This window comes from Chaetodon auriga, chromosome 14, assembly GCF_051107435.1.
Source record: "Chaetodon auriga isolate fChaAug3 chromosome 14, fChaAug3.hap1, whole genome shotgun sequence".
Taxonomy (NCBI): Eukaryota; Metazoa; Chordata; class Actinopteri; order Chaetodontiformes; family Chaetodontidae; genus Chaetodon; species Chaetodon auriga.
In genome coordinates, this window is record NC_135087.1 from 9,546,700 (window position 1) to 9,571,756 (window position 25,057).

At 44.5% G+C, this 25,057-nt stretch overlaps 1 protein-coding gene across 1 annotated transcript in view; it reads left to right on the forward strand.

Moving 5' to 3' along the window:
* cdin1 (CDAN1 interacting nuclease 1) overlaps positions 1 to 24,421 on the forward strand; it is a 54,465-nt gene extending 30,044 nt beyond the window's left edge. Inside the window, exon 12 of the mRNA XM_076749612.1 lies at positions 22,964 to 24,421. Within this exon, the coding sequence (XP_076605727.1) occupies positions 22,964 to 23,120 (157 nt within the window). The 3' untranslated portion in view covers positions 23,121 to 24,421. The remainder of the gene's footprint in view (positions 1 to 22,963) is intronic.
* Positions 24,422 to 25,057: the final 636 nt, after the last annotated feature.

Sequence of the window (25,057 nt, forward strand, 5' to 3'; positions counted from 1 at the left end):
TTTTTAATTGACATTTACTGCTGACATTTTGAAAATGTGCCTCATCGCTCTCTTATTGTTGGACCCCATGCATTGTCATCTGCGCACACACTGTGCATGTTTGTGTATGTCTGGAAAGTGAAGGCAGTGAATTTGGGGTCAGCACTGTGTAGTCACAAACCCATAAACCGGTAGAGAAATGGGGGACAGCAGAGTGATGGGGTGACATCATCCTCCTTTCACTTTTCATTAGTTGCTTGCAGTTCTCGAGACGAGCCCTGAAGGACTGATGTTTAGGGTTTGTGTCCATTCCTTCAACGCTCAAACTTCAGTGCTCGACTCTAAACCTTTCGGTTTTCTTCCTGACTGCCCTTGGAATCGCACAGCAGTGTTTGTAATTACTTCATTGCCCCTGATTGACATTTCCAGTGATTTGCTTATTTTTCATGAATTCCCTCTTTGCTTTAACTGAGCTGCTTCACCCATTGCCTGTGTTAATTGTTCTTGGTTTGCCCTCAAGCACTGCAGAGTGAGCTATGGGGACATGTTTTTGTAGACGGAAAGAAAAAACATAACTAATTTTCCCTCCAAAGCCCTCACCAACTGCATTTATCATCCAAACAATAGTCTTGCCAACACACTAACCCCATAATGAACCCCTCTTCAGTGGAGTGAGGGGTAATGACGCTTCACCTACAATGCTCCCAAGAAAAAAGATAAAAGGGGGAAAAATGGAGAGAGAAAAAAAGTCTTCTGCAGAATCAAACGGCGTGTTCAGGCCCAGTGCCTGGATGAGATGGCGAAGCAGCAGCTATTGGTGTCTTCCAGCCATCAATCTTAGCTGGTGGCGTTCCAGAGCCAGCGAGCCCTCTGCTCTGACGGATGTTCAGATAATTGAGTTATCCATCTCGCCCAACTATCAGAGTTGCATAAAAATTATTCACCTGCTGGTGAATATTAAACACATAATGAGCCTCTTGTGTGTTTTAGGAGAAGTGGGTAAGGTTAAACACAGCATGTAATGAAATATGGACCCTTGTGTGGTGCCACCTTAGCTGCCCCTGCTTGATTATGGTGTACTTAAATCAATTACGGCTGGCAAAGTTCCTTCAGTAACTCTCCAAGCAGCAACTGAAGTTCTGCCCTTGTTCTTGTCTGATTAGTTTGTCTCATCAGATACTTAATTCAGAATGCATTCAATCTGCTGACTTTCTGAATGTTTCTGTACTTGCATAATTGTGATTTTTTTTTTTGTTTTGTTTTGTTTATGGTCATTGCTTATTGCATCTCTCGACCATGCTATTGTCATGATCCCTGCGTGGTTTAGTTACTTAATATGTTCTTCTCAGTCTGTGTAATCCCTTTGTAAACACTGTGTATCAGGAATTGAGGACAAAAGGCACCAGAGAGAGTTTTGATACTTGATGGATGGACAAATAGATCCATAGATCAACGATTGGTCCTCGTTGTCAGGAGTGTGTGCATCACGTCTCATACTAAAAAAGATACAAAACAGAAATCAGTCAAAACATTAACGTCCCATCAAAGCACACTCTCAAAGAAAACATCTGACAAAAATGGATTTCTCTTAAACTGATTTGCATTTTTATTCGTCCGGTCTTTGCTTGTTTCATCGTCTCACTGCATCTCCTCTCTGAGAGAGTCCACTCTTTATTAATTTGTCAGATTATGAGGGATCTTTGCGCGCCTTAATTGCCCTCCATGCAGCAGTTGAGTACCATGAAAGAATCAATAGAGTAAATCAGAGTATACTCTTCACCACAAAATAGCTTTTCAGCGACAAAACAGCTTTCCGCTGTGCTGTAGCACATTAAAAGGGGAGAATGTAGAGTTAAATAAATGGATTCCGAGTCCGTTCTACTCTTCGCCTGTTTTCCCTCCCCCTTTCCGCCCAATCCAACACAATGGACAGCCTGTGTGGAAATGAGCATGGACGCCAGCATGCCCCCTCCCAAAGTAAATCAGCTGTGAGATTCGTAAACTGCAAATGTGTCAGAGTTGAAAATGTTAGCTCTCTTAATGGAGGCTTGAAAAGGTTAGATCTGATAAAAAGCTGTCAGCCGTCCACAAAAAATGATTTATAGCAATATAATGGGACAGTATGCCTCATTTCTCCCCCATATGAAATGGGGGTTAAGACTTTTGGGTTTGCCATTATACATCATCTGGTTTGACCACTTGGAAATGTGTTGAGACTCGAATGCACGCACATGCATTCTGTTTCATCTGGCTCTTTTGTTTTAGTAATTTTGAAAGTCATGGCCTGTTGTAATGTGGATAATTTATGTCTTCCCATAATTACCAGCAGAACGTTCTCATGCTCCAAAAGTGCATATCGATCTCCATTCAAATCTGTTTTGGGCCGATGAGATTAGCGCTTTGTCCTTTGTTGTATCACATTTTGTTGCACGTAATAGAAGCAAAACTACAATTAATGAGGAAGTCATAACTCTGAGGACTCTCAGCAGACTGTTCCTACATCACTAATCTGCTTGCTGACACCTTGGCTAATGAATAGACAAAAATCTGATTTATGGGATGTTTTATATTAGTTGACACAGCTGCAATTAGACATCTTGAGGTCTTTGCAAACTTTTTCCAATTATATCTGGAACTGTATGCTGTGGATTTCACAGCTGAAATTGCATGTTAATTCTGTTATATTCTCAGAACGTCAATCCATCTGCGACATGAAATTAATTTTTTGATTCAAGATATTGTACATCGCCGTCCTCTTTTAATGGACGTGTCCATCACTTTTTGTGGAACTTTCCAAAGCAGCAATGACAGGAATGCTTAATAAGAGGAGCGTAATGAACAGTGTGTTGCAGACATCCCTCATTGAATCCAGCTGATAAACCTTCTTCTTTAAAGAAGGTGTTCTGCCAAGATCCTTAGATGTGCAGTTTGCTTTTAAAATATGATCGTTAAATTAAGGCTTTCGCTCATTTTTAGAAATACTTGCATGTGTATAAAGAGTGTACCAATATGTGTCTGCTTGCAAGCACTCAGGTTATGTAGAAGCATAAGAGTAATATAAGCCACAGCAGCAGCAGCAGCAGCAGCAGCAGCAGCAGCAGCAGGGCCATCATAGAGCCAGAGCAGATAGGGGATGTCACCTGAGAGAAGGCGCCCACAGGTCATGGCTGATCCAATGAGGCTGGACATTACAGGGCCATCCCCGAGGACAGGTGCTGGTGCTTCTGGGGTGACAACGCGACACCTCCAAGACCTGTGCCCTGCCATACTTTCCCCCACCTTCCCCGTCACAGATGTGCACAACAAAGAAAGGGTGAAAACTGGCAGAATAAAAATCTCCACCGCACCAGTGGCTGTTAAAGAATAACTGATCTGCACCAGAATCAGTGATTGATTATGTGAAGAGCAGCATTACTGCTGTTACAGCTGTATGTGTTCCCTGTGCTGCTTGTCCCTTTTCCTTTCCTGTCTTCTCCAGCTCTGTCCAGGTCTCATTTCTCAATGATTTGCACCTGGCCTGGGAATGAAGTGCTTAAAAGCTCCTGTGCCAGCATCTGAGCAGAGAGGCTTGTGGCGTGGGGGGACAGCTGGTCTTGCTGCCTCTCAGCCTGACATTTTGTGACGCTGTTGTGTTTCGACTCTGTTCCTTTTGGCAGTCTTGATCTACAGTTGTATGTGGACGTAACACTTCACCTACCAGCGGTTTGCTTAGTTTCTTATATAAGCCTTTCTATTGTGATGTTGATGAGGTGGCTTTTCAGGGTGTTAAAGGTTGCAGAGTTTTTCTTTAAGATGCATGGAAAATTCTAGTTAGAGCTTAATTTTCTCAGTTTTTTAAGAGCACAATTATCAGTTTTCCTGGTAAACCGCCTCTGACATTGCCCTCCTCCTATTTATAGTTATGGATACCCCATGCAGCGCAGGAACGTGGCCTCTTTTATTGTTTCCTTTGTTATGACATCCTCTCGTAGAATATTCCACAGCTAGAAAAATAGCTATCCACAATGGTGGTTCCTTTAGGGCTTTACAAGTGTTTGTTTTAGGGCACATCAGCACACACAAGTGCAACGCTGGCCCCCAAAGCACAAGCAACGTGGAATATTAATGGCAAATGACAAGTCGGCTCTGATGCTTCAAGGATTTCATGCTTTTAAGGATGCACATTTGGGTGCATTGTTTAAGGCGTCTGGGGTGTAATCCGCACTCTCAGGTCTCCAGCAGCCTCAGGATTTAGCTCTGGTTAAGCCTCCATGTCTCCTATTTATTTTTGTAGGGTTGTATGTGTGCATTATCCAAATTTGTCATTTACCATTGAGTGTGAGAGCAGCTTTGACACGGCCGCTGTGTGTATAAACGAGGAGCGGGACAGAAAGCGGCACCCCAGCGATACATATCCCTCCTCCTGTCTTTCTGCTTGCCTGTGACACTGTGAGATGGAGAAGAAAGCCTCGAGTAAAATGAGGTGCAAGCATGTCTCCTCCGTGAATTCCTGTTTTGCTATGGAACTTTTTCAAAGATTAACGTACATTTCTTGTCAGCTTTCACGATGTATGTTATCAGATTTACAGAGACACCCCCCCACACACACATGCTGCCTCTTTCCCCCTTCTTGTTTCCCCCTCTGCAGTGACCTTCCGGTTTTCATTCCAGGAAGAAAGTCAGCAGCATTTGTCAAAAGCTCTGAGAGTAGTGGGCAAGGATTTGAATGGCTCTTTTTAAAGCTCAGTCTAACAGGAGAATTTCGATGGCCTGACCCTCAAAGGACATCCAGGTCCACATTGCATCCAATGTGCCGTTAAACCCGCACCGATATTTTCTCAGCACTGGGCAAATAGATCTTGCGCACAATACATGGTGCTTCCTTTGCACCACACAAAGGCCAGTGTGCACATTTCAGAGTCTCTTTTGCTGTGGTTATCTTCACATCTGTGGAAAGTTACAAAGAGAAATGCAAAGATAATTACAGGGATGTCTGTTATCATGCAACGGTTGTGCCCCTGTATTTCGCTTTATCTATCGTAAAGGCTAAAGGTAGTTTAAACCCATTCTTTCCACGTACACACACTCATTTAAGCCCTGTAGACATAAAGCTACAACACAAATATTTAATGCTTTCAAGGACCTTTGGTTCATGAGGCCTTTTAAGTATTTTATTTCATGCACCTCCACAGCTGCTTCAAAAGCATCTTGAGGCTACCCAACTAAAAGGCTTAACTGTGTCTTAACCTCAATGTAGAGGAGGTCGTCACGTGATTCCTCCAGTGTCCTCCCACGACCTGAGGAGAGCACCGGACCATGAGTCCTGTGGTCTGTCTCTGGAAAAAAATCCAATCAAGAAAAGTGCAAAAAAAATACATTTTCTTTACTGGTAAAATTCCCAGTTAAATGGAAACGTCTGGTCTTTTGTTCTTCTCGCAACCATCATGGTCCTGGTATTTTGTTTTAAGCCATTTGATAAGAGGAAGAGAGCTTTTATTCCACCATGGTTCACAAGTATGGAGGAGGAATGCATATGTGCATATTTTAGTTCTGGACACGCGATTTCATGACATGGCATGTGTTTAACAGCTTTTTGGGAGATTATGATTTCCTTGATTTTCTTTTTTTTTATCAGCTTTATTTATTTTATTGGGTTGAGCAGCATTGCTTGATGCATGGTATAGCATGGTTTAGGTTACATGTGCTCATCTTTAACAGTATACTTCAAGATTTAATTGGACCTTACATCAGTAATCTTTTACATGCTGTAAATTACTGGCTTATTTTAGCCAATTTATCTTTAATTTCTATGCCGCTCTGCATTGTCTTGTGTATTTCTGTGCAGAAAAACAGTAAACACTCGTTCTATTTCAGACCAAGAATAAATAGAATATTTTTTTCCAAATGACAGCCAAGGAAACAATGCTTCATATTTCTGCCTTTGTGTTTAAAGAGCAGCTCTGTGTGTACCAGATAATGTGCTGGTACTCATGGTCTGTGGAGGCCCATCAGTCACCGTGTGGAGCTGGTCGCTTGTGATAAGTGGTTCCTTATAGATAATCTAGACAGTGGGCTTCTTTTTATAGGTCCTCTGTCCCTCACGTAACCTTGTTTTTTTTGTTTTGTTTTGTTTTGTTTTTTTACCATCCATCCTTATTTTCTTTCCTTTCACCTTCTCGTTGATTCTCTCCGTTCGCTCAAATCTTTTCCTCATCTTATAATTCCCGACATGTGCTCAGTGAATTTCTGTGTAAATAATGTTAATCTGGAACAAATGTATTACTAGCAGAAATATAATCCCATATAAAAGACACACACACACACACATACAGTTGGAGTACATACACCTGTGTTTATGGTACTGTAGTGTTCAGTATTGAGCGCTATCCTGGCTCACTTTGACCTCGGCGTGTACTGACTGCAGAAAGATCCTGATAAAAAGGCTTTTTGTAATTTATACTGTACATATAACAAAGCCCTGATATTCTGACAGAAAGATTTTGAACAAATCTGTAGAAGCCTGCGTCAGTAATCAGCTCCTGTATCCCTTCCACAGCAAATGACGTCAAAAGCAACAATACTGTTCTCAATTTGCACCCATCATTCTACATTTAGCTAAGTAGGGATTTTAGATTTTTTCCATTCATCGTCTGACCTCATTCACGTCCCAGAACGGCACCGATATATGGTTTGAATTGTTCGCTTTGCGATGAAGGACCTTTATCTGATTGTACCTCACATGACAGTCATCTTGACGGATGTACCATTAATACCTGAATTTAAATCCCAGATGAAGAGGCATTTGTTTTTGTGAACTTTGCTTTATATTTCAGTATGAATTCACTTCACTGCGCCGTTGCCAGCAACGCTGAAAGAGATACAAGCACATCTGAGTCTTTCCTTACCGGCCTGGCATTTGTTAAAGAGCTTCGTCAGGACCCTCTTCCCCCATCTTTGTTCCCAGGCAGCGCTCTCCCGTCTCTGGTTTGAGTTTCACGTCTCGCGGCGGTCTGATTGCCTGATAGTTTAAACATCTCTGCCTGCCTATCCCTTAGTGGGAGTGTGTAATCAAAGACACATGAGGAGCCCGTGTCCAAGTGCTGACCTTCTGATTTTGCTCATCAATTCTGGGGGTTAATGTGCAAGATCTATCAGGTCAACAGATTTGTCTCCGCATGCTCTGTCCGGTCTGTAAATGATTAGACAAAAAAATGCATCTGGCCACTGAACCCTATTAAAACTTCTTAGAATAAATGTGCACTCAATATGACTGCTAATATATTCTTTCCACCCGCTTGTGTTAATAATGCGAATATGTTTTTTTGCTCTCTGTTATCTATTTTAAATGAGCACCATCAAGCAGACCTTTGTGACACGGGCTTAAGGAGTTAACAGGGTAATCATATGATCCGAATTCCAACTCTGTCCGCTGTCGATGTAACGTTTCATCATAGGCGGGAAGTTGAAACGACACCCAATCCTTTTCCTTTGGACTGATGCAAGATAACAGTGGCATACATTTCTGAACAAGTGAAATATAAACTCCGCGCAGAGTTTTGGGCTTTGAGCCGCCCCCTTTGTACGGCCGCCACGAAGACGTCGGAGAAATCTATTCCTCATTTTGAGTGATATCTCTATCGGCTGGCACGTTCGCACCATGAACCCCCCCCCACACCCCCACCCCCACATGTTAAACCCGGAATCTGTCTCTTCAATGACGGCTGTGTGTTTTAAATGACCGCTCTTATTTTTTGTAAAAGGCGTCTGTGTGTCACGGAGGTTACAAGTGAAAGGGCAGAATAGAGCTGTCTGGCGAAAGGCCTCTGATAGAAAGTGCCACTTCAATTTGAGCACAGCTGCAGCTAAGCCCGGGCTGGCTCACTGTCCGGCCCGACACGTCACATTCTCTTCTCCTGCGACTGGAATGGATGTGAAAACTATTAACTTTGCACAGAGTTTTGGCCTGACCAGTTCTGATCCCTCCGCTCGATTCATTGTTTATCTTCAGCCTGTTTTGTCAGGAATGCGCGCTGACAAAGACAGTCCCAGACACCATTTACATTTTGTTTATTTAAGTTTGCTGACTCCTTGAAGGCCTTGTTTTTAAAGCTTGGGCTCAATGTCAATATTAAAACAAAGCTGGAGCTGCAATATAGCCCTGCAAAAAAAAATATTATTACATATTATAATGTCACGCACCGTTAAATTACATCTTACTTCCTTTTTGTAATGCTTTTCCGTTGGAGAAGCCATCGGACTACAGACTACACCTCTCCTAATTTGGTGATGAGGGGGTTTAACAGTTTGAGGAACTCTATCCCCGGAGCTGCTGACAGTCCTCAGCCCCCCTGAGTCCCTGCTAAGGATAGAGCTCGCGGTTAGAGAAAAGACTACTGGCTCTGTTTTAAATATTCGCTGTGGTTTGAATTAGAAAGGGGATAAATTCTCTGAATAATGATCGCAAAACGTTTAGCTTCAGCTGCCCGGGTGAAACAAAACACGCTCAAGTGAAACTTTGAACTGCTCTTCTTTCCCCCCCCTCCGTCCCCCTCAGCCGTTTTGTTTTCAAATTGTAGCGCTGAGTTCGTGGGAAACTCACTCCGAGGTTACCTGCGCCCCTGCAAACTGATGGGGAATAAAAAAAAAGGATTACAGCCACAAGAATGTTTTTGCAGCTAGCTGAAATATTGCTAACCTTGTCAAATGTCATTCTGAATGAGAAAGCAAACATATTTTAATCAGGCTTTTAAAGGCAGAGCTTTTCAAACTGGGACTCTCGGAGAAAGGGGTCAGCTAATTGCAACATTTGATGTCATGTTTGGTCTCTCCCTCTCGTTCTGATGCGACTGCCTGGAAGCACGCTCGCTCCCTCGCTCCGCTCTGCGTGTCTCTCTATATATCAGGCGCACACACACACACACACACACTCAAATGAAAAACTACTGAAAGGTCTCAGAGTTCTCAATGCTGTAATCTTCATAAAGTCTTCGCTCCTACATCCTGTCAGCCCTCCTCTCAACTTCCAACCTCTCCCTGTGTGCGTCACTGAAACACAGACCTGCCATCGGTGAAATTTAAGGATCTTATTCATAATTTTGTGAATGGATGTGTATGGGCATGCTAGTATACCAAGGGGGGGGGGGGGGGGATGTCAGTCTGTGAACCCCACTCGGGCCAAAGATGTGTGCAGAGCCCTCCCACCGCACCGTCCTACAACAGGTTAATCTTCCAAACACACAATCCCAAATCTCTTCGGTTCTCATAATTACTGTTTTAACAGCACCAGAAGAGGGGGGGATTGGTGGGGGGGGGGGGGGGCAGAGGGATATACATTGTAAATTATGTTTGACAAGGTGGGGTTAGTGGTTTTGTCGTGGCTTGTCTTTAGTTATTACTCACACTTCCTCCTGCCATAGATAAGGTCTGTTGGTGAACATACCAAGGTGAGCGCTGGCGCAGGGCTCTTATCGCCAGCATTGATTTAGGGCAAGAGCCCAGTGACAGAGGTCATTGTGCAGTAAAGCTATCCATCATTCACGTTTGATTTCTGCTCAGACCTGTCTCCAGGTTGTCTACACACAGGCGAGGCGCAGGGAGTAGAGGCCACGGGAGGGGTGGAGCGGTGGGAGGTGTGATGTGGATGGTGTATCGAGGAGCTCTGGGTAATGCTAACCGTGCTAAGAGATGACAAGAATTAAGCATTTTAAGTCTGTGATTACAGGTTGAGAATGATGTTTAGATATAATTTGGAATTACAGTAACAGGGTAAACTTAATTTGATCCTGTAATTATTGTATGGAATCCACAAACTGTTTGTCTAACATTTAAGGCTTTGACATGCTCCAGAAAAAAAAACGTAGCCTTGATATTTTTTCCACCGGTAGCTGATTGCCTGTCTTTCCACAGTTTATTTTGCATCTCACAGTAATTCCCCACGTGTCCCAGGCATTTTTCTGAATATGTGTTTGAGACGCTCACATTTTCCTCCATTTAAATTTCAAGGTAGTTCTCAGCCTGTGGTAAATAAATTTACAATCGTAAACACAGTTTTCTCCCTTTGCAGGGGTATTTTTTCAGATGTCTGAAGATGGGTATTTATTGCTGTTAATGTTGTTCATGGCCTTCGTGGCTAGACTTGTAACTTTTGGCTTAAATGTTCTGTTTACCCTGGCATCAGATCGGGGAGCTCGTACTTTCAAATATGCCATGAGTCATATTATTGATTTGTCATGAAGATTATTTATTGCGCTTTTTACTCCACTAACTTCTGCAAAAGTTGGAAGCTGTCAGAGATTCTCCAGGAGTGATTACATGCAAATGGCTGTAAACTGGCTTTGCTGGATCTTGAGGGTAAAGGTATTCCTGTAGTATCTAAAGGTCTCTTTAGTTATGCTTGAATAGCTAGCTACGGCGGCGGGACTGCTCACTGCAACCTACCAGAGGATAACTTAAGTAGCTAATTAGACTTCAGCCTGTAATCAAACCCATGTCAGGTTGTCTGAGAACCTGGATTTGTGTGGTGGATTTCAGTTAAATACAAGGGCAGCTTAAACATTTTATGGTTCTCTCCTCAAATTAAAGTTTTTTTTTCCGCAATCCCTTCTAAAATGTGTCATATCCCATTACACAAATTTGGATATGGTAAATTAGCGAGGAGAGTGCTTACGCTATGAATATGTTGACTTTTTTTTGTGCTGTGTGCAGAGGGTTGGCTCGCTGGGGGTTGGGGGTGTCTTTAACTCTAAAAAGTTGTCTTGAATTTTCTCTCCTTGCAAGATGATGTGTTTTTGCAATTCAAATATTTGCTCATTCTCCTCTCCATTGCAAAGCCCCCTTTGAAGCGGAAGAGTTCTATCAGGACCAATGACAGCGTGAGTGTGCAGCGTGACAGCGCAAGAGGCAGTGCTGGACTATTTCTAACTGCATATTTAAATAGCAAGGAAATCCAAAATCAAATGTATGCAAATGATGGCATGTTTTGCATGCTGATATTTTTATGATTTGGGGCTTGCATATTCAGGTGGTGCTCAGTACGTGCCTAGCTTCAGCAACATTAATCAGAATTACTTCATGTCTCCACCACATCCTTGATCTCCCTCTAAACAAACATTTCTGGGGGTGGAAGGCCTGCAATTTGGCAGATTTACTTTTAAGCTTTGCCTAATGTTTTTTATGGACTGTTTTTAATGGAAAGATACTTAAGGCCTTAGGCTTCAGAGGAAAAGTGTGTAACCCAGAAACTCTCCATACTTGCTTCTTGAGATGATTTTTTTTTCTCTATGCCGTGCTGTGGAAGACCTAACTACCTGATATCCTTTACATTCATCACAGCTATATATAGATCATTTTTGATGTACACATATATATGCCTTCCTCTTACGATGTGGGGCGCTTCTTTTCACTTAAATGAAGATTTTAGATGTATTCATTATATTGCGCATATGCGCCATGAAGCTGTGTGTGGGTGCTTTGAGCATTGTGCGTGTTGCTGTTTATGCAGTGAGCAACATATCAAGACAAAGCCCCTCGAAAACGGGCCCGAGGCCTGTCTGCACTCCTTAAGGTATAGAAAATACAGCATAAAATAATTAATTGAATTGTCATTTGTATGAGCAGCCCTTGCTCTCTGCACCCTATAATTCCAACCTCTTTCTCCCCCTTCCCCTCGCCACATTTTTTCCCTTCTTTTTTTTTCTAAACAGCAATTAATCTCATTTTTAGTCCAATTTCCAGCCCTCTGCTGGAGTCAGAGCGAGTCCCCTGTTTTGTTCCTATTTGGCTTGGTTCCTCTGCATAGTCATTAAGGGCCCAATTAATGTCACCCTTTAGCTGAAGAGTGCTCATTTTTATTGGGGAGCTGACAGTCACCGCCATGAGTGCCGCAGTGTAATATGCATTAATTGCCCCGTAACACTGGTAATTACCAGTTCTTCAAGCCTCTCAGTAAACTGTCATGCCCAGACACGACTGCTTTGAAATAGATTACTCATTAGGGGGACCTGCCCTGTTTTCCAATGGGGGCTCGCTGGGTTGGCATAAAGATGAAAAAAATCTGGTGCTTGAACAAATAGTTGCCAAGAGCAATTTCCTATTACAACTTCCCGGTGACGGCTTTTCTCTTTCTTTCTTTCTCTCTTTCTTTCTTTTTTTTTTCTCCTCAGATGGCATTCCAGCCGTCACTTGAGGTAAAGATCAGAAGTGGAGTTAGATGTCCATCACAGATCTTGCTGATAGCAGTTGGTTTGTCTGTCTCGTCCCGGTTGGACTGAATGAAAATGCGTCTTGGGATTTCCCCGTTCGACATATTGCCTTGGTTTTGACTGAATTCTTCGGCGGTGATTTTATTTTGCTCTCGTTTTTTTTTCCCCTTGCCTTTGTACAACATTGCCCTGAATGCCCAGAGAGTCGAGTATAAGCCGTGCATTGAGAGTGTCAGCGTTGTTGCTTAATGTGGGGCATTTCAAGGCCTCTGTACATAAGATCAAGGCAGTGTTGATGTGAAGTTCTTGTTCAAATATTGATGCTAACTTTGCTCAGGTCTTGTGTTTGCAAACTGTGGAATCTCTCTTTTAAACACGAGCTTATGCTTGACGGTTCCTGAAACCTGTCCTGTGTACCTCCAGAGAAAGAAATTGATAGTGAGTGCAAATAGATGGATTTAAAGAAACGGTTAGGGGACAAAAGCAGGGGATGTAGTGTGGGTGTCGCCGTTGCTCTGCGATAAGATATTATAAAGGAGAGACCAAATCAAACAATGTTAGCAATCACACATCTTCTGCACAGAAAGGTGTTGGCCTGTTTAGTCACGCTAGAAACAATATTTAGATTTCACCACAGCTTTGTAAACGCTCCCAGTGTGCTGTGGGCCGATTCCTTTCTGGTCCCTGTTCTTTCTTTCTTTTTTTTCAAAAGCACTTTTGTGTCATTACCCATTTACCATAGCAAGGAAGAGAACAGAATGTGAAGACCAGGGAAAAGCCTGGCACGCACACACACATACACACACACGCACACCAACGTGCACGCACACACTGAGCTTCTCAAAGGTGCTGCTTTTGTTTTATCTCCCTTATAGCACCTGCTTCAGGCAATCTGCTCCCACTCGTCTCAAATGAATTTTGTCACAGCCTTTCAGATTCTCAGCCAGCGATGCGCTAATGAAAGGAGATGGTACAATTTGAACTGACCAGGTAGCAGCCAGCAGTGCACAGCTGAGAGCAAAGGATGGGGACACACCACTCCCTGAAACAAAAGACAAGTCAACCATCCGCTGATATACCCATTACCCTTCTCATTAATACCCCGCAGACCTCGGCGTGCGAGTGTGTGCATCTGTGTGTGCCTGTGCGTGCATTTATCTGTTTGTGTTGGTCGAGCACTTATCGAATTGTTTATGACAGGCCTAATTGGGCTAATTGAAGACATTAAGATTACCTGTCAGCTGTGTGTATCCAGACTCCCTATCTGTCTGACAACTCCTGACAAGTGAGGGACCCCGTAGCATCCGTCATGATGGAGCATTCCCAGGCCGTAATGGGGACAATAGGGGCCACTCTAATTTGATGTGGACAGCCTTAGCTACGCGTGTCCGCCTCTGTGTGTGTGTGTGTGTGTGTGGGTGAAGTATAAGTGAGAGTTGGGGGGCTCTGTGCATGGCCAGGCTAATGGAGTCCCCTTTGGCAATGTGACAAAGCGATGAGGCAGTCTGAGGGGAAAAGTGAAAGGGGTTTTCAAGTGTTTAAGGACATGAGAGGGAAGGCGCTCGAGGTGACGGCCTTCACCGACTGAGTGACAAGAGAGGAGCGCTGACATCTGTGTGTCTGTGTGGTTGTGGACGTTCACCCATGCTGCTTTATCACAGACGCCCAAACTTTTTGACATGGGGGAAAGACCAAAATGTAACTGATGGGCCCACTCCATCCTTCACCACATTTACAGAACGCCGTTCATAAGAAAATCGTGCACATTTGTTCTGAAATAAAAGTATTTTCTGAATTCTTTTAAGGTGCAGATATTCATGGTTCAAGCTTCCCAGATCCTAAGCAGAGCACAGTCCTATCTTCTTAGGCTTAAGGAATGTGCCTCTGCATATCTGTATCAACCCAGCCTCCCTCCCTTTCCTCCTCGCTCTGCTCTCCCGTGTGGGCATTGTGTGGGGCTTTGCAGTGTCATCGCTATGACAGATCAACGCTGTCAGCCCAGGAGATCCCTCTGTTTGTTTGTTCTCCTCCAAAAGGGGTTAAACTGTCAAGTTGACAACTCACAAGACCCTTAGACTTTGCTCTACTGCCTCTCCCTCCCCTCTCTCTCCATGACTCCCTCCCCCGCCCCGTCCACCTTCATCCCCAAACGAGTGAAAATCAATACCAGATTGCCTGAGGACCACTGTTTGGTGTGGGCCTGACCCCTAGATGTCCCCCACTCTGCTTCTTTCATTACATGTAGCTCAGTATTTAACTTCCACCCTGATCCTTCGCCTAATTAGTTTCGATAAGCTCTGAGTCTCCCTCTCTCCCCTTCTCTCTTACACATGCGCCGACACACAAGCGCCGCAGACACACATGGACATCTTGCTTCCTTGCCCTTTGAAGGGACTCTCTGGGCTGGAAGTAATAAAAAGACAAATCCCAACACGCACACAGAAGCCCTCAGCGACTCTTGCACTAGGATTATTGTTTTGTTTGCATAGCAGATTTTTAAAAACTACAATGAAATTAGATTTGCACCCTAGATCATCAGTGAAAACACTGGGGATATCCTGTGTTGGCTAAAGCTAATGGCGCTCTGTGGTGGGCCTGTTAGCGGGGCTACACCCTCACCGCTGTGGTTTTATGCTGGACCCCAATGTTAGCTTGCGTCTCTGTTTAGTTGTCCAGTGACAGACAAAGCAGCCACTGATATTCTGTAGAAGATTAAAATTTCATATAACTAAACCTGATAAATAATTGATTAGCACAAACATAGCAGTTCCAGTGATTTGTCTGCTGGAGGTCTGCGCCTGTGTGTGTGTTTTTGTGTACCACCCACATGTCCAGGTGCCGCCACTGCGCCGGCTGGCCCGTCGACCACTGACAAGCCCCAACGACATGACGGCCCCCCTGCTCTGCTCCCCCCTCAAAGGGCTAAAATTACCCTCAGGAATGTAAACAGACTGCCGAGTAAGCACACGGCTTTCTGTGGCCCTCCGCCTGCGTCCGTCTCCAAACTCACCCCCCAAACTGGGACAGTTCCATTTTGGACCGAGAGGCCAAGGTTGATGGCAAGGATTTCTTAACCTGGCTTCGGCTGTTTTGTCACCGCAGTTTTCTGTTCAAGCAGCAGGATTAATACAGTGTTTCTGTGTCATCATCACACTGGTGGGCTGCAAATGCTCCATGCAACAGCTGAAAAAGAAATATTTGTCCTCTTTCTCCTCGTATCTCCTTTTCCCTTTTCATTGTAGCAGACAGATGGGCATTCACACCAATTCATTAGGTGTGTGGGGTAGCTGTAAGCGGTGGAGTCTGGGTGAAGAAGTTCACTGGGCCGGGCGCTGACATGTTGATTTAGTGGTGGTAACACGACTGCACTTCCAAAGGTGCTGACTTGGACGAAAGCCAGGCCTCTTTTTCTCCCAGGGAGACATTAGAGGCCACACTCTAATTTTGGGGCAGGGTTCTGCTCATGGATGCAGAGGCCAGGAGGCCCTACACAACAAACATTCACACCTGCCTCTCCAATGCCTAACTTTTGATTCAGCCCTCACCGCAGTGGCAGAATTTAAGATTTAAGACTTATTCCTGAACCTAATTGGCCAGTGGATCATGTGGCTTTTTCAGAAATGAAAGTTCCTTTTTTTTCCTTGCTTCATTAGTTAGATGTTCCCAAAATAACGTGTGTTTAAAAATAGAGCGCTGACTTTCATTGGTTTTGTACATATTTATCATGAAATGTGTGTGTTTGGTTTGTAAAATGACTTTCTGTGCAACTTGCTTGTGTGAGAGTCTGCTTGTTGCGTGCAGTGTGGATGTTTCTGTGTTTGTTTCAATCGCATAACAAGATGTGGAAGACAAACAGCCGAGGATCAGGCACACATCCTATGACCTCACGTATAAACATGATATCATCCATATATACACACATAACGCTGTTCCTCTGCTGGACGCACCAGGTTTGCAGGCGCCCGGTCAGGCTGACGCTGCCCTCGCAAGGGCAGATAGGGTTACAGTACAAACTGTTGTTGATTAGGGCCGTGCCTGTAGTGGGGGATCATCCTAAATTGAAAACACATTAGCCGCCAGGGTTAAGGGCAGGACTAGGACCAGGGCTGCGCGGCGAGGAGCCGCGGCAGACACAAAATGGCTGTCCCTCTGCCCGCCTTTGACTGTGTTTCCCCAGAGACAGGTGGCAATTATCGGCCAGGGCTGCTGGGAGTTCACAATAACAGGTTAAAGGAGCATGTATCCCCCTGACGCTGTGGTCCTCTCCGTCTGCACAGACCCCCAGCCCCCAGCCTGCGCGCCTGCCACCATGGGGAGCTTCCTGTCTCCGAGCAGAACTCACAGACATGGGGACTCATCAAAGGCCAGAGGGACTCGCTGGACAGATCTCCAAATTAGCACTGTAGCCAGTGTTTGGCTGTGGAGACCAATAAGCCTCATCTGAAAACAGTAAAAGCCTCAGAGACGTTTTGTCTGTTATTTTTACTCCCCATATCGGATATAATGAAGGTCGTCTCAATCCCGTGCAGTGCTTGCGTGTAAAATGTATTTACACACTCAGATTATTGCCTACTCACGATTTCAGTTGAGTGCTTGCAGAGGAGACACCATTTACAGCCATCGCCATAATAGAATTTAATAAAATCAGCATCAAGTGTTAATGAATACCCACTCAGTGTGTCATAACTGAGGAGATCAAGCCATTTCCATGATGTAGAGGGTCATTACAGAGGATGGGGAGTCGATATCTGAGAAGAGATCAGGTGAGCTCTGACCGTCTGAATGTTCACCCTCTCACAGGCGGAGAATAACACAGAGGGAGTGCTCTTATCATTACATTCAGATTACAGAAGCTGGATTTAAAAGTGACTCCGTTTGTAGAAGAACGACGCACAAAGAGGTTTTGTCTGAAATTGTTCCCTGACTCCAGCTTAACTTTGATACGCATCGCCGTGGAGCTGTCGCTGGTCGCTTGTTTTGTCGCACGCTGTGTCTCGGACGCTGTTTGGACCCACTTCTGAACACCAAGGAGACAAAGCCAAATCCAGACCACACCTTGTTTGGTTTCGCTCCACATCCAAAGCAGACCGGAGTGTGTCAGAGCGCGTTGGACCGTGACGCCGCAGATCTGACGGGGGACCAGCACACATTACACACGCAACACACACTTGTCCCTCAGATATGTGTTGCTAATGTGGTAGGCGGCGTGCTCAGTTAAGGGACTTAACGAGTTCCAAACACTGATTAAGACTCCTCCCTTTGGCTGGAGGATGTTTGGGAAGCATGATATTGTACAAGCGGCTCCTAAGCAGGACCAAATGGCGCTGCGAGGCCGTGCTTTCGATGTCTTGCTCTTGCGCTGTCAAAATAGAAATAGAGCTGACTCGTATTAGCTCATGCGCTCATTCACATAATCATGCGCTCGCCGAGTTATCAATCAGTTGATTGATATAGAGTCTGTCAGACTGTGTGTGGTGTGTGTGCAAGGTGATAAGATTTAGGTTAATGTGAGTAGGTGGCCGAGGTGATAGGAGGCTGCGGGGGAGACGGAGGTCAGAGAAAGTGATAATTCGTTAGAGGGAGATAAAGACAGCGCCTGTAATACACTGATGTACAGGGAGCTGAAGTGTGTTGGGAGCTGAAAGTTATTAATACAATAATTATAAATCATTTGCTTTATTAATTATTCAGGAAAGTCAAATAACCAGTGCGCAAAGCATAGATGAATTGTAAGCAAAGGTGGCACATAATACATATTTTGTCATCAAATCCACATCACTTTCATTTCTCAAATATTAATAGACTTCTTATAAAATGCTCTTACACTATAGATTTAAAGGAATACAGGAAGTCGTGCACGGCTTCCCGCCTCCTGAGCTAAAGGTAGAAGGTGTTGAGCGGTGGGGTCAGAGTGTGGTTGCTATGGTTACCCCATGAAGCACTGGAATCCTCCAGTCTCTGCTCCGGTGTCTCGCATCAGTGAGCGTAAATTAGCTCAGAGTGCAACATGCAGCTCACAACGCACTGACTCGACCTGACCTCCCACGCCCTTCATAGTCACACACTGCACCTCCACGCCTCTGTGTTAAACCCAACACCACACTACACAAACACGCATACGCATAAAACGCCTCCAACGGCGACAAAGACGAACCACATGCACGCCACGTTCCATTTCCATACCCCATTGACAGAAAACATAAAAATGTCGGGGAGAATTACACCTGGCGTAAGATGCTTTACTCTTTATTGCCCTCTATTCCACCTTAATTACGATGCTTGTGCAGGTTTGGGCGTCTCATTTAACATACGATTGTGTGCTACAGCTGCCTTGTATTTATGTTTAACATACCTGAGCAGAGCTGGGACTTTTCCTTCACTGCAAAAACAAACAGGGAGGTGGAGACAGAAGGGAAGGTGTTCTATTCTTAGCTCTGTGTTAATAACTCGTTCGTGGGAGGTTAACTCTTCCCGTTATGTATGGACAGGTGGATGTATAGTTTGCAGCAAGGGATTATTTACCACACTGTTCGTGGACACCCCTCTGGGCAGAGCCAGCCTTTAAATATCCTATTTGTGTGCACGGAAGCTTGTGTTATCAGGGCGTCTTCATCATCAGGCTGGTTGATTTGCTATGAACAGCTACCGCGAGGCCATTAAAATACTCAGGCTGGTTGTAGTGATGAGCTGCGGGGCCATATCACCTGGCATGCAGGCTGTGGGTCACTGCCCCCCTCTAAAACTCCACACATCACACAGCCATTATCTGACCCAGTGCATAACTCCTATAGGAAGTGTTGGGAAGGTACTTTTAAATGTAGTAGGTTGGAGATTGCTAGTTACCCTGTTCAAAATGTAATAAGTAATATTTCTTTTGTAATTTCCCGGAGGTGCTTTATTTTACGTGACCATCTCAGGTTACAGGAACCCACCTGGAGATGGTTCTTCAGGTTTGACATCAAGCATTTCGACGTTCAGCATTTTCACAGCTGGTAAACAAGCTTTAACAAGATTTCATGAGGCAAATATTGTCCAATTTCCTGCACTGAAAAGCGATGACGTACTCACCTGCCTTGATGTGGCCGCTTGGCTGCCTGGTTGCAGACGTGGCGGACTCAGGCTGCCTAGAGCAATGAGCATTGATTTGATTGACAGACAAGAGGTGATGCAAGTTCAAACAAGAGAAGCAATCAAGAGCAACACTCCTGCTTACATACGTTTTCAGATTGCATTTATTTTGTAATTTAACAGTGTTAAAAGTAACTAGTTTCTCCCAACACTGCTGGTCAGGAGCATACTCTGTGGACTGACCACGGAAGAACAGGCCATTTGTCACTAACACGCACATTTTATCTCTGTCTTTCGTTATGTACATAGCTCCTCTGTCTCCAACACAGAGACTTTTATTCCCACGTAGCTCTCGCCCCGATCGCTCTCGACGCTTTCTGTCGTAAAAGACGTTGAGCAGGTTCCGTAGCTGCGTTTCGGGGAGCAGAGAAAAGACTGACTAAAGCTAATGTTTGGCAGTGCTTCACGGGGCCTACCTTGTGACCTGATGTATGGATGCTGAAAACAAAGAGGTCTTTGTGGGGAGACCTCGGAGACACGGAGTTCACCCTCAGGTGGAGGCTTATGCTGTCTAAATCATTGCTGGGGCGTATGTTTGAAACGGGTCTGCGCGGTATGTAAAATGAAGTGACGGTGTTTTAAAGTCGAGCGTGAATTCGTCTTGATTTTATTGATAATTCATCATGTTGTGTAATGGGTTTTGGCAGAGGTGCTCGGCCTCCAGTTTTACTGAAGCCTTTTCTCACCGAATGTGGCAGATCAAATTAGCCTTGATCTGTGTGTTCGGTGGAAAGGTTTTTTTGTTTTGTTTTTTTTGGGGTGGGGGCTGAAGGGTCTGACCTTCCTCAACATCAGCCTTCTCAGAAGATGAGAGGGACATAAATAAAATCAGGAAAGCACGTTTGCACATTCTTTATTTTATTGTGCTTTTTTAGTTTTTAAGGTTAATATTTTTACTGGAGCTCTGTGGATTTAAGATGCACAGATTTAATTTAGTGCTCAGCTCTGTGAGGCTTCATTGACTTTCTGTGTGCGTGCGTGTGTGTGTGTGTGCACGCGCGTGTGTGTTTGTTCCCGAGCGCCTTTTGCTCTCATTAAGCTGCCATAGCAAGCTGCTTGGCACCTGCTTTAAATGCGACCGCCGCCGCCCGCTCATTAACACTAACGAAAGCGTGGCTGGCAGCCGCCATCCACGCCCAGGTTCGTCAAGTGGCCCACTTGCTGAAATTAGCTTCATTTCACAAACAATTTCACCAACTCGTTACGTAGTTAGGTGTTTATTGGAAGATGGCTGACTCTCACTTGAGAGGAGCTGCGTGTAATAAGCACACGCCAGGTTAAGATGAGCCAGCCCACATAATAAACCATAATTTGCCAACAAATTCGGACTGAACTTCCAGTCACTTCACCTCGAAACACACACACTTCAGAGGGTCTGTATAGTCACTTAACATCATATACTCTATATTTTTAATTGCTCTTTGCAGTGCTAAAATGCTTAAAACTTTTTCTTCTCACACTGGAGCCATCGGGCTCAGCCTTGGACCCCTGACCCCTCCCTTCCCCCCTCTGTGTTATTGTTTGTATTCCCAGTCTCAGGTTTTCACCTCAGGGTCCCTGTAGTATTAACTTGTATTAATTCTGAGTAGGATTCAAAGTCCATTTATTTTCTTTACGATATGGAAAGGCCGTGGTGACATGGCTCCCCTGTGTTTAAAATTTTGCTTGTTTCAATTTGTGCTCGGCCTCCCCAGACAGACCTGGGACATGATGTATCGCACACCGCCGCCTTATCTGTTGATGTACAGTTTTAACCTTTTCAGAAGGTTGCCTCTCTCCACTCTGCGCAGACCGCTCTCCCTTTTCTCCCCTTTTCAGCCTCACTATCCAGAGCACAGGAAATACATAGAGCACGGCGGCTGAATGAAAAAGAAGAGCGTAACCCCTTTTCCAAAGGCATCTAATGTAAATGTTTAGGTTTTGTTTCCATAACATTTCCATATTAAGAGTTGGCGACCATGTGCAGCGGCGGGCCGTGGAAACGATGAGAGTTTGGGGGCTTGAGCTTTGTGCGGCGCTGAGAGGCTGAGCTATGTGTGTGACATTGTGGTGAACTTTCAGTGTGCATCTGTGGGCTTTCTCCAGGGCTGTTAGCTTTGGCCTGTTTGCTCATAGATACAGCACCGTAAATCACACTCTGTAAAATGTAGAATGTGGGGATGGGGTGCAGAAGCATGTACTGCAGCAAGGGCCTCTCTCGTAGGGAGGGGCGTCGAGTCACATATTTCTTCGTGCATGTGTCTCTTTCCATACAGGTACTGTATGTAGAACATGCACTGCCTCAAGGCCCAGTCAATGGTACACATATAGCTGTGAGCTCACGTTTATAATTTATGTGTTTCAAATACCTTGTTGAAGTTGTAAGGTCAACCATCAAGGTATTTCTAATAAGCTCGTAAATTATAACCATGCAAAAGACTGAGGATTTCTGTAATTATTATTAAAATGACACCATGGGGTGTGCGAGTGTGTGTTTTAATCTGAAATCATTGATTGCAGGTTCAAGGTTTTATGAACTTTACCTTGAAGCTGAACTTCTGGTGCTCTCCGTGGCCCTGTGGAAGCTTCCTGTCTAGGTCTCCAGAGGCCCCACAACACTGTTAACTGTCTGAGGATAGAGTGTCTGGGACCAGAACACTGTCAGCCCCCTGAATCTGCTCTTGCATGTGGGGGCTGAGGTGCTCTCTGCTCAGAGTTCAACTGTGACATGTCTTTATGCATGGCAGCTAATGTTCAAAGAATAGGTATGATCTATATGAGGCAGAGCGGGGCCACCGTTGGCTCTTCGGGGCATAATAAATAGCTTGAAAGATGATTTATTGGCTTTGTGAGGAGAAGTAGTGAAATAACGTTGCATGTACCCGGTGAAGAACTGCTGCATTTTAATTGTTTCCGCAGCTTTCAGCAGACCTTCAGATGTACAGTAGCTTCAGCGTCTGTAAGACACAACAGCAACAAAATGATGAGAGGGAAGAGAACAAAAGGTAGAAGTGAGGGGAAAAAAATCACCTTATGTTTAAATAGTCTGAACCTGACTTCTCAGTTGTTTGGCAAGTCATTATTTATAGCTTTTAGTAACAGCAGCGCTCGCCAACTAAGGCAAAGTTGCTCTGGCTTTCAAAGCGACTGTGAATGAAGCAGCTGGACACTGTTGGATTGGCTAACATTAACCACCAGATGCAGTGTGTCTTAAGTCTCAGACTGCGTTGAACTCTGTGTGCTCAGCTATGTGCCAAAGGCTTCCGATGACAGGATGAGGAGGCCTCGGTGCAGGGCTTTGTGATTTAACAGATTATTGTTATTTCACTGGCATTGTAACGTGATCGAGTGTGTATCACCCTGTCAGAAAGATCTTAATCTTCCTGGCGGCTTTTTTTTTGTCGTTGTTTGATTCAGCGCAAGTTTCCTGGATGGTGATCAAAGAAAAATACCTAAGTGACCTTATCTCTCGTAGATCAGTCTCGCTAGTGTCCTATCTTTCTGTCTCTCCTTTTTTTTTTTTTTTTTTTTTTCCCGTACGGCTTCCAAAACCAAAGTCAACAGCCGTAAGCATTTTGCAGATTTCGATTTAAAAGGTATAACTCATAACTCATTCATAGCTACTTCAGAACTCCCTGAGATGACAGCAGTGATGTACCAACAAAAGACGGGTTTGTTTCCTTTGTTTCGCACCGCAGGTTTGGTCCGGGCCTTGTGATCTACTGGTACGGTTTCATAGGAGAGCTGGACTGCCAGAGAGACAGAGGCATCCTGCTCAAAGACTGCTTCCCCACAGACATCGTCACACTGTGCCACGCCGCCCAGCAGGACCGAGCGCCGCAAGAGCCAGAATAAAGACAAAGAGTGAGGAAAAAATAAGGAGTGGAGCAAAGAAAAAACAAAAAAAAAAAACTAAAGATGGAAGGAAAGAGAGCGGAAGACGAGGAGGCGGGGAGGGGTGGATGCCTAGATCCGGAAGCAATTTGGCTTTCCTGCGGAGTGAGACTCCTGGCAAAAATCTGCCCTGAACTCCACCTGACCCTCTGTTTCTGTCTGTCTCCCTTTTTGCCCTCCCTCCCTCTCCTTCACTGCCCCAAAGCTACCACATGTGAGTACGTGCCAGCATTCTGTGTATCTGACAGCACAGGGTCACATTCATACCTGTGTGTGAAAACACCGTCTTGGAGGCTTTCCTGGCTGCGTTCGGCTCCTGGCCCCTGGATGGCCTCTCGCAGCGGACGGCCAATGTGAGAGCCGGGGCCAAAGCGGGACATATGGCCCTTCCTTATCACACCCAAAGCCCTGGCCTTTGTCACTCCTTCCTCCCCTGCTCCATTGGCAGATAAGAGAGGTGCAGTCCGGCGGCTGGGTGGACGCCTGACTCTCACCTGCGTCACTCGGTGCCCTCTCAGTCACTCTGCAGGGGGGTAAACAGGATCATTTCTGATTAAATCTGCTCTCACTGTGACCTTTTTCACTTTGCATTAGAAAAATCTATTGAGCTTTTTTTTTTTTTTTTAATGTAACCACAGTGAGTGGAAGCAACAGTTCACACCACAACTACATTTTGTCAGCATTATTATCCAGACTTTGTATCTGCTTCCTTTGAGTAAATGATCTTAATTAATTATAATTACTTAAAGCGCGATACAACAGGTGGCTTTTCTCCTCGGCTGGTGTTCAATATAGGTATGATCAAATACTCCCCATCCTCGATTAATTTAATATTATTTCAGATTAACTGGTTAATCAGATAGAGAAATTAAATTCCCACACGGGAAGATTTTTCTGTCTGTCGACTGATTCATTAATTGATGATCATAGTTTAGAGTGTTATCTGTTAGCCTAAAGTGTGTATCCTGTAAGCGGTGTTAGCTTTTTGCTAACATCAACTAGCGGGGCGTGTAGCCTGAAGGTACAGTGTCCTCCACACAAGTGATTAAGGCATGTGTTGAACCAAAGAGCTGAGATCACAGTCAAATAAAATACTAATTAATTTGGCCTATATGTCACCACAATGAGTGCACTGTAGGATTGTAAAAAAAAAAAAAAAAAAAAGTCAGTCCTTGTCACTGTGATCATTTAGAATACGTTTTTTACTGTACAGTGCAATTTTATGCATGTGTTAATTATTAATAAATAAGTTTTGATTCATGATTTTGCTCTCTGCCGTGAGTATTGACAGCGTAAACTTTATACTCTTAGTACACACTTCTTAAACTGAAGTTATGTGAGGGCCTACAGGTATATATATAAACACTTGATTTCCATGTAAAGGTGTGCAACTCTACAGCAATTGTCTGTTGCATTTCTTTACAACCCCAGTACCTTTTATGAGCAGACACCAATGGAAGAAACACAGTCCGGCTAGGGGAACCAGAAGTGAACATAAAGTTGAGTGATGCTTTTAGAGGCAGATATGCGCTGCCTATAGGGTTCCCCGTCGTGTCCTCTTCTTTATGGTGCAAAAAACGACAAGAGGAAAGAAAGTGAAAGGGTGAAGAACCTGCCACCACCTAAATGAGTGCATCTTCCAATAATAAGTGGGGTCATTTTACATGTGCTGTCCCCCCCTAACTGGTGCAATATGGAAAATAGTAGACAGTTTGGCTCCTAATGTCACAGATCACTTGCCTGTTGTCCTGCATAGACATGAATCAAAGCATCTCAGGTGAAAGGTGTAGTGACACATGACTGAAATGATGTTCTCCCTGTATGCACTGCAGTGTTATGATTGACCTGACCCGCTCCGCTTCTCGAACAGAGAGCTCCCCCATATAGAATAAAAATAA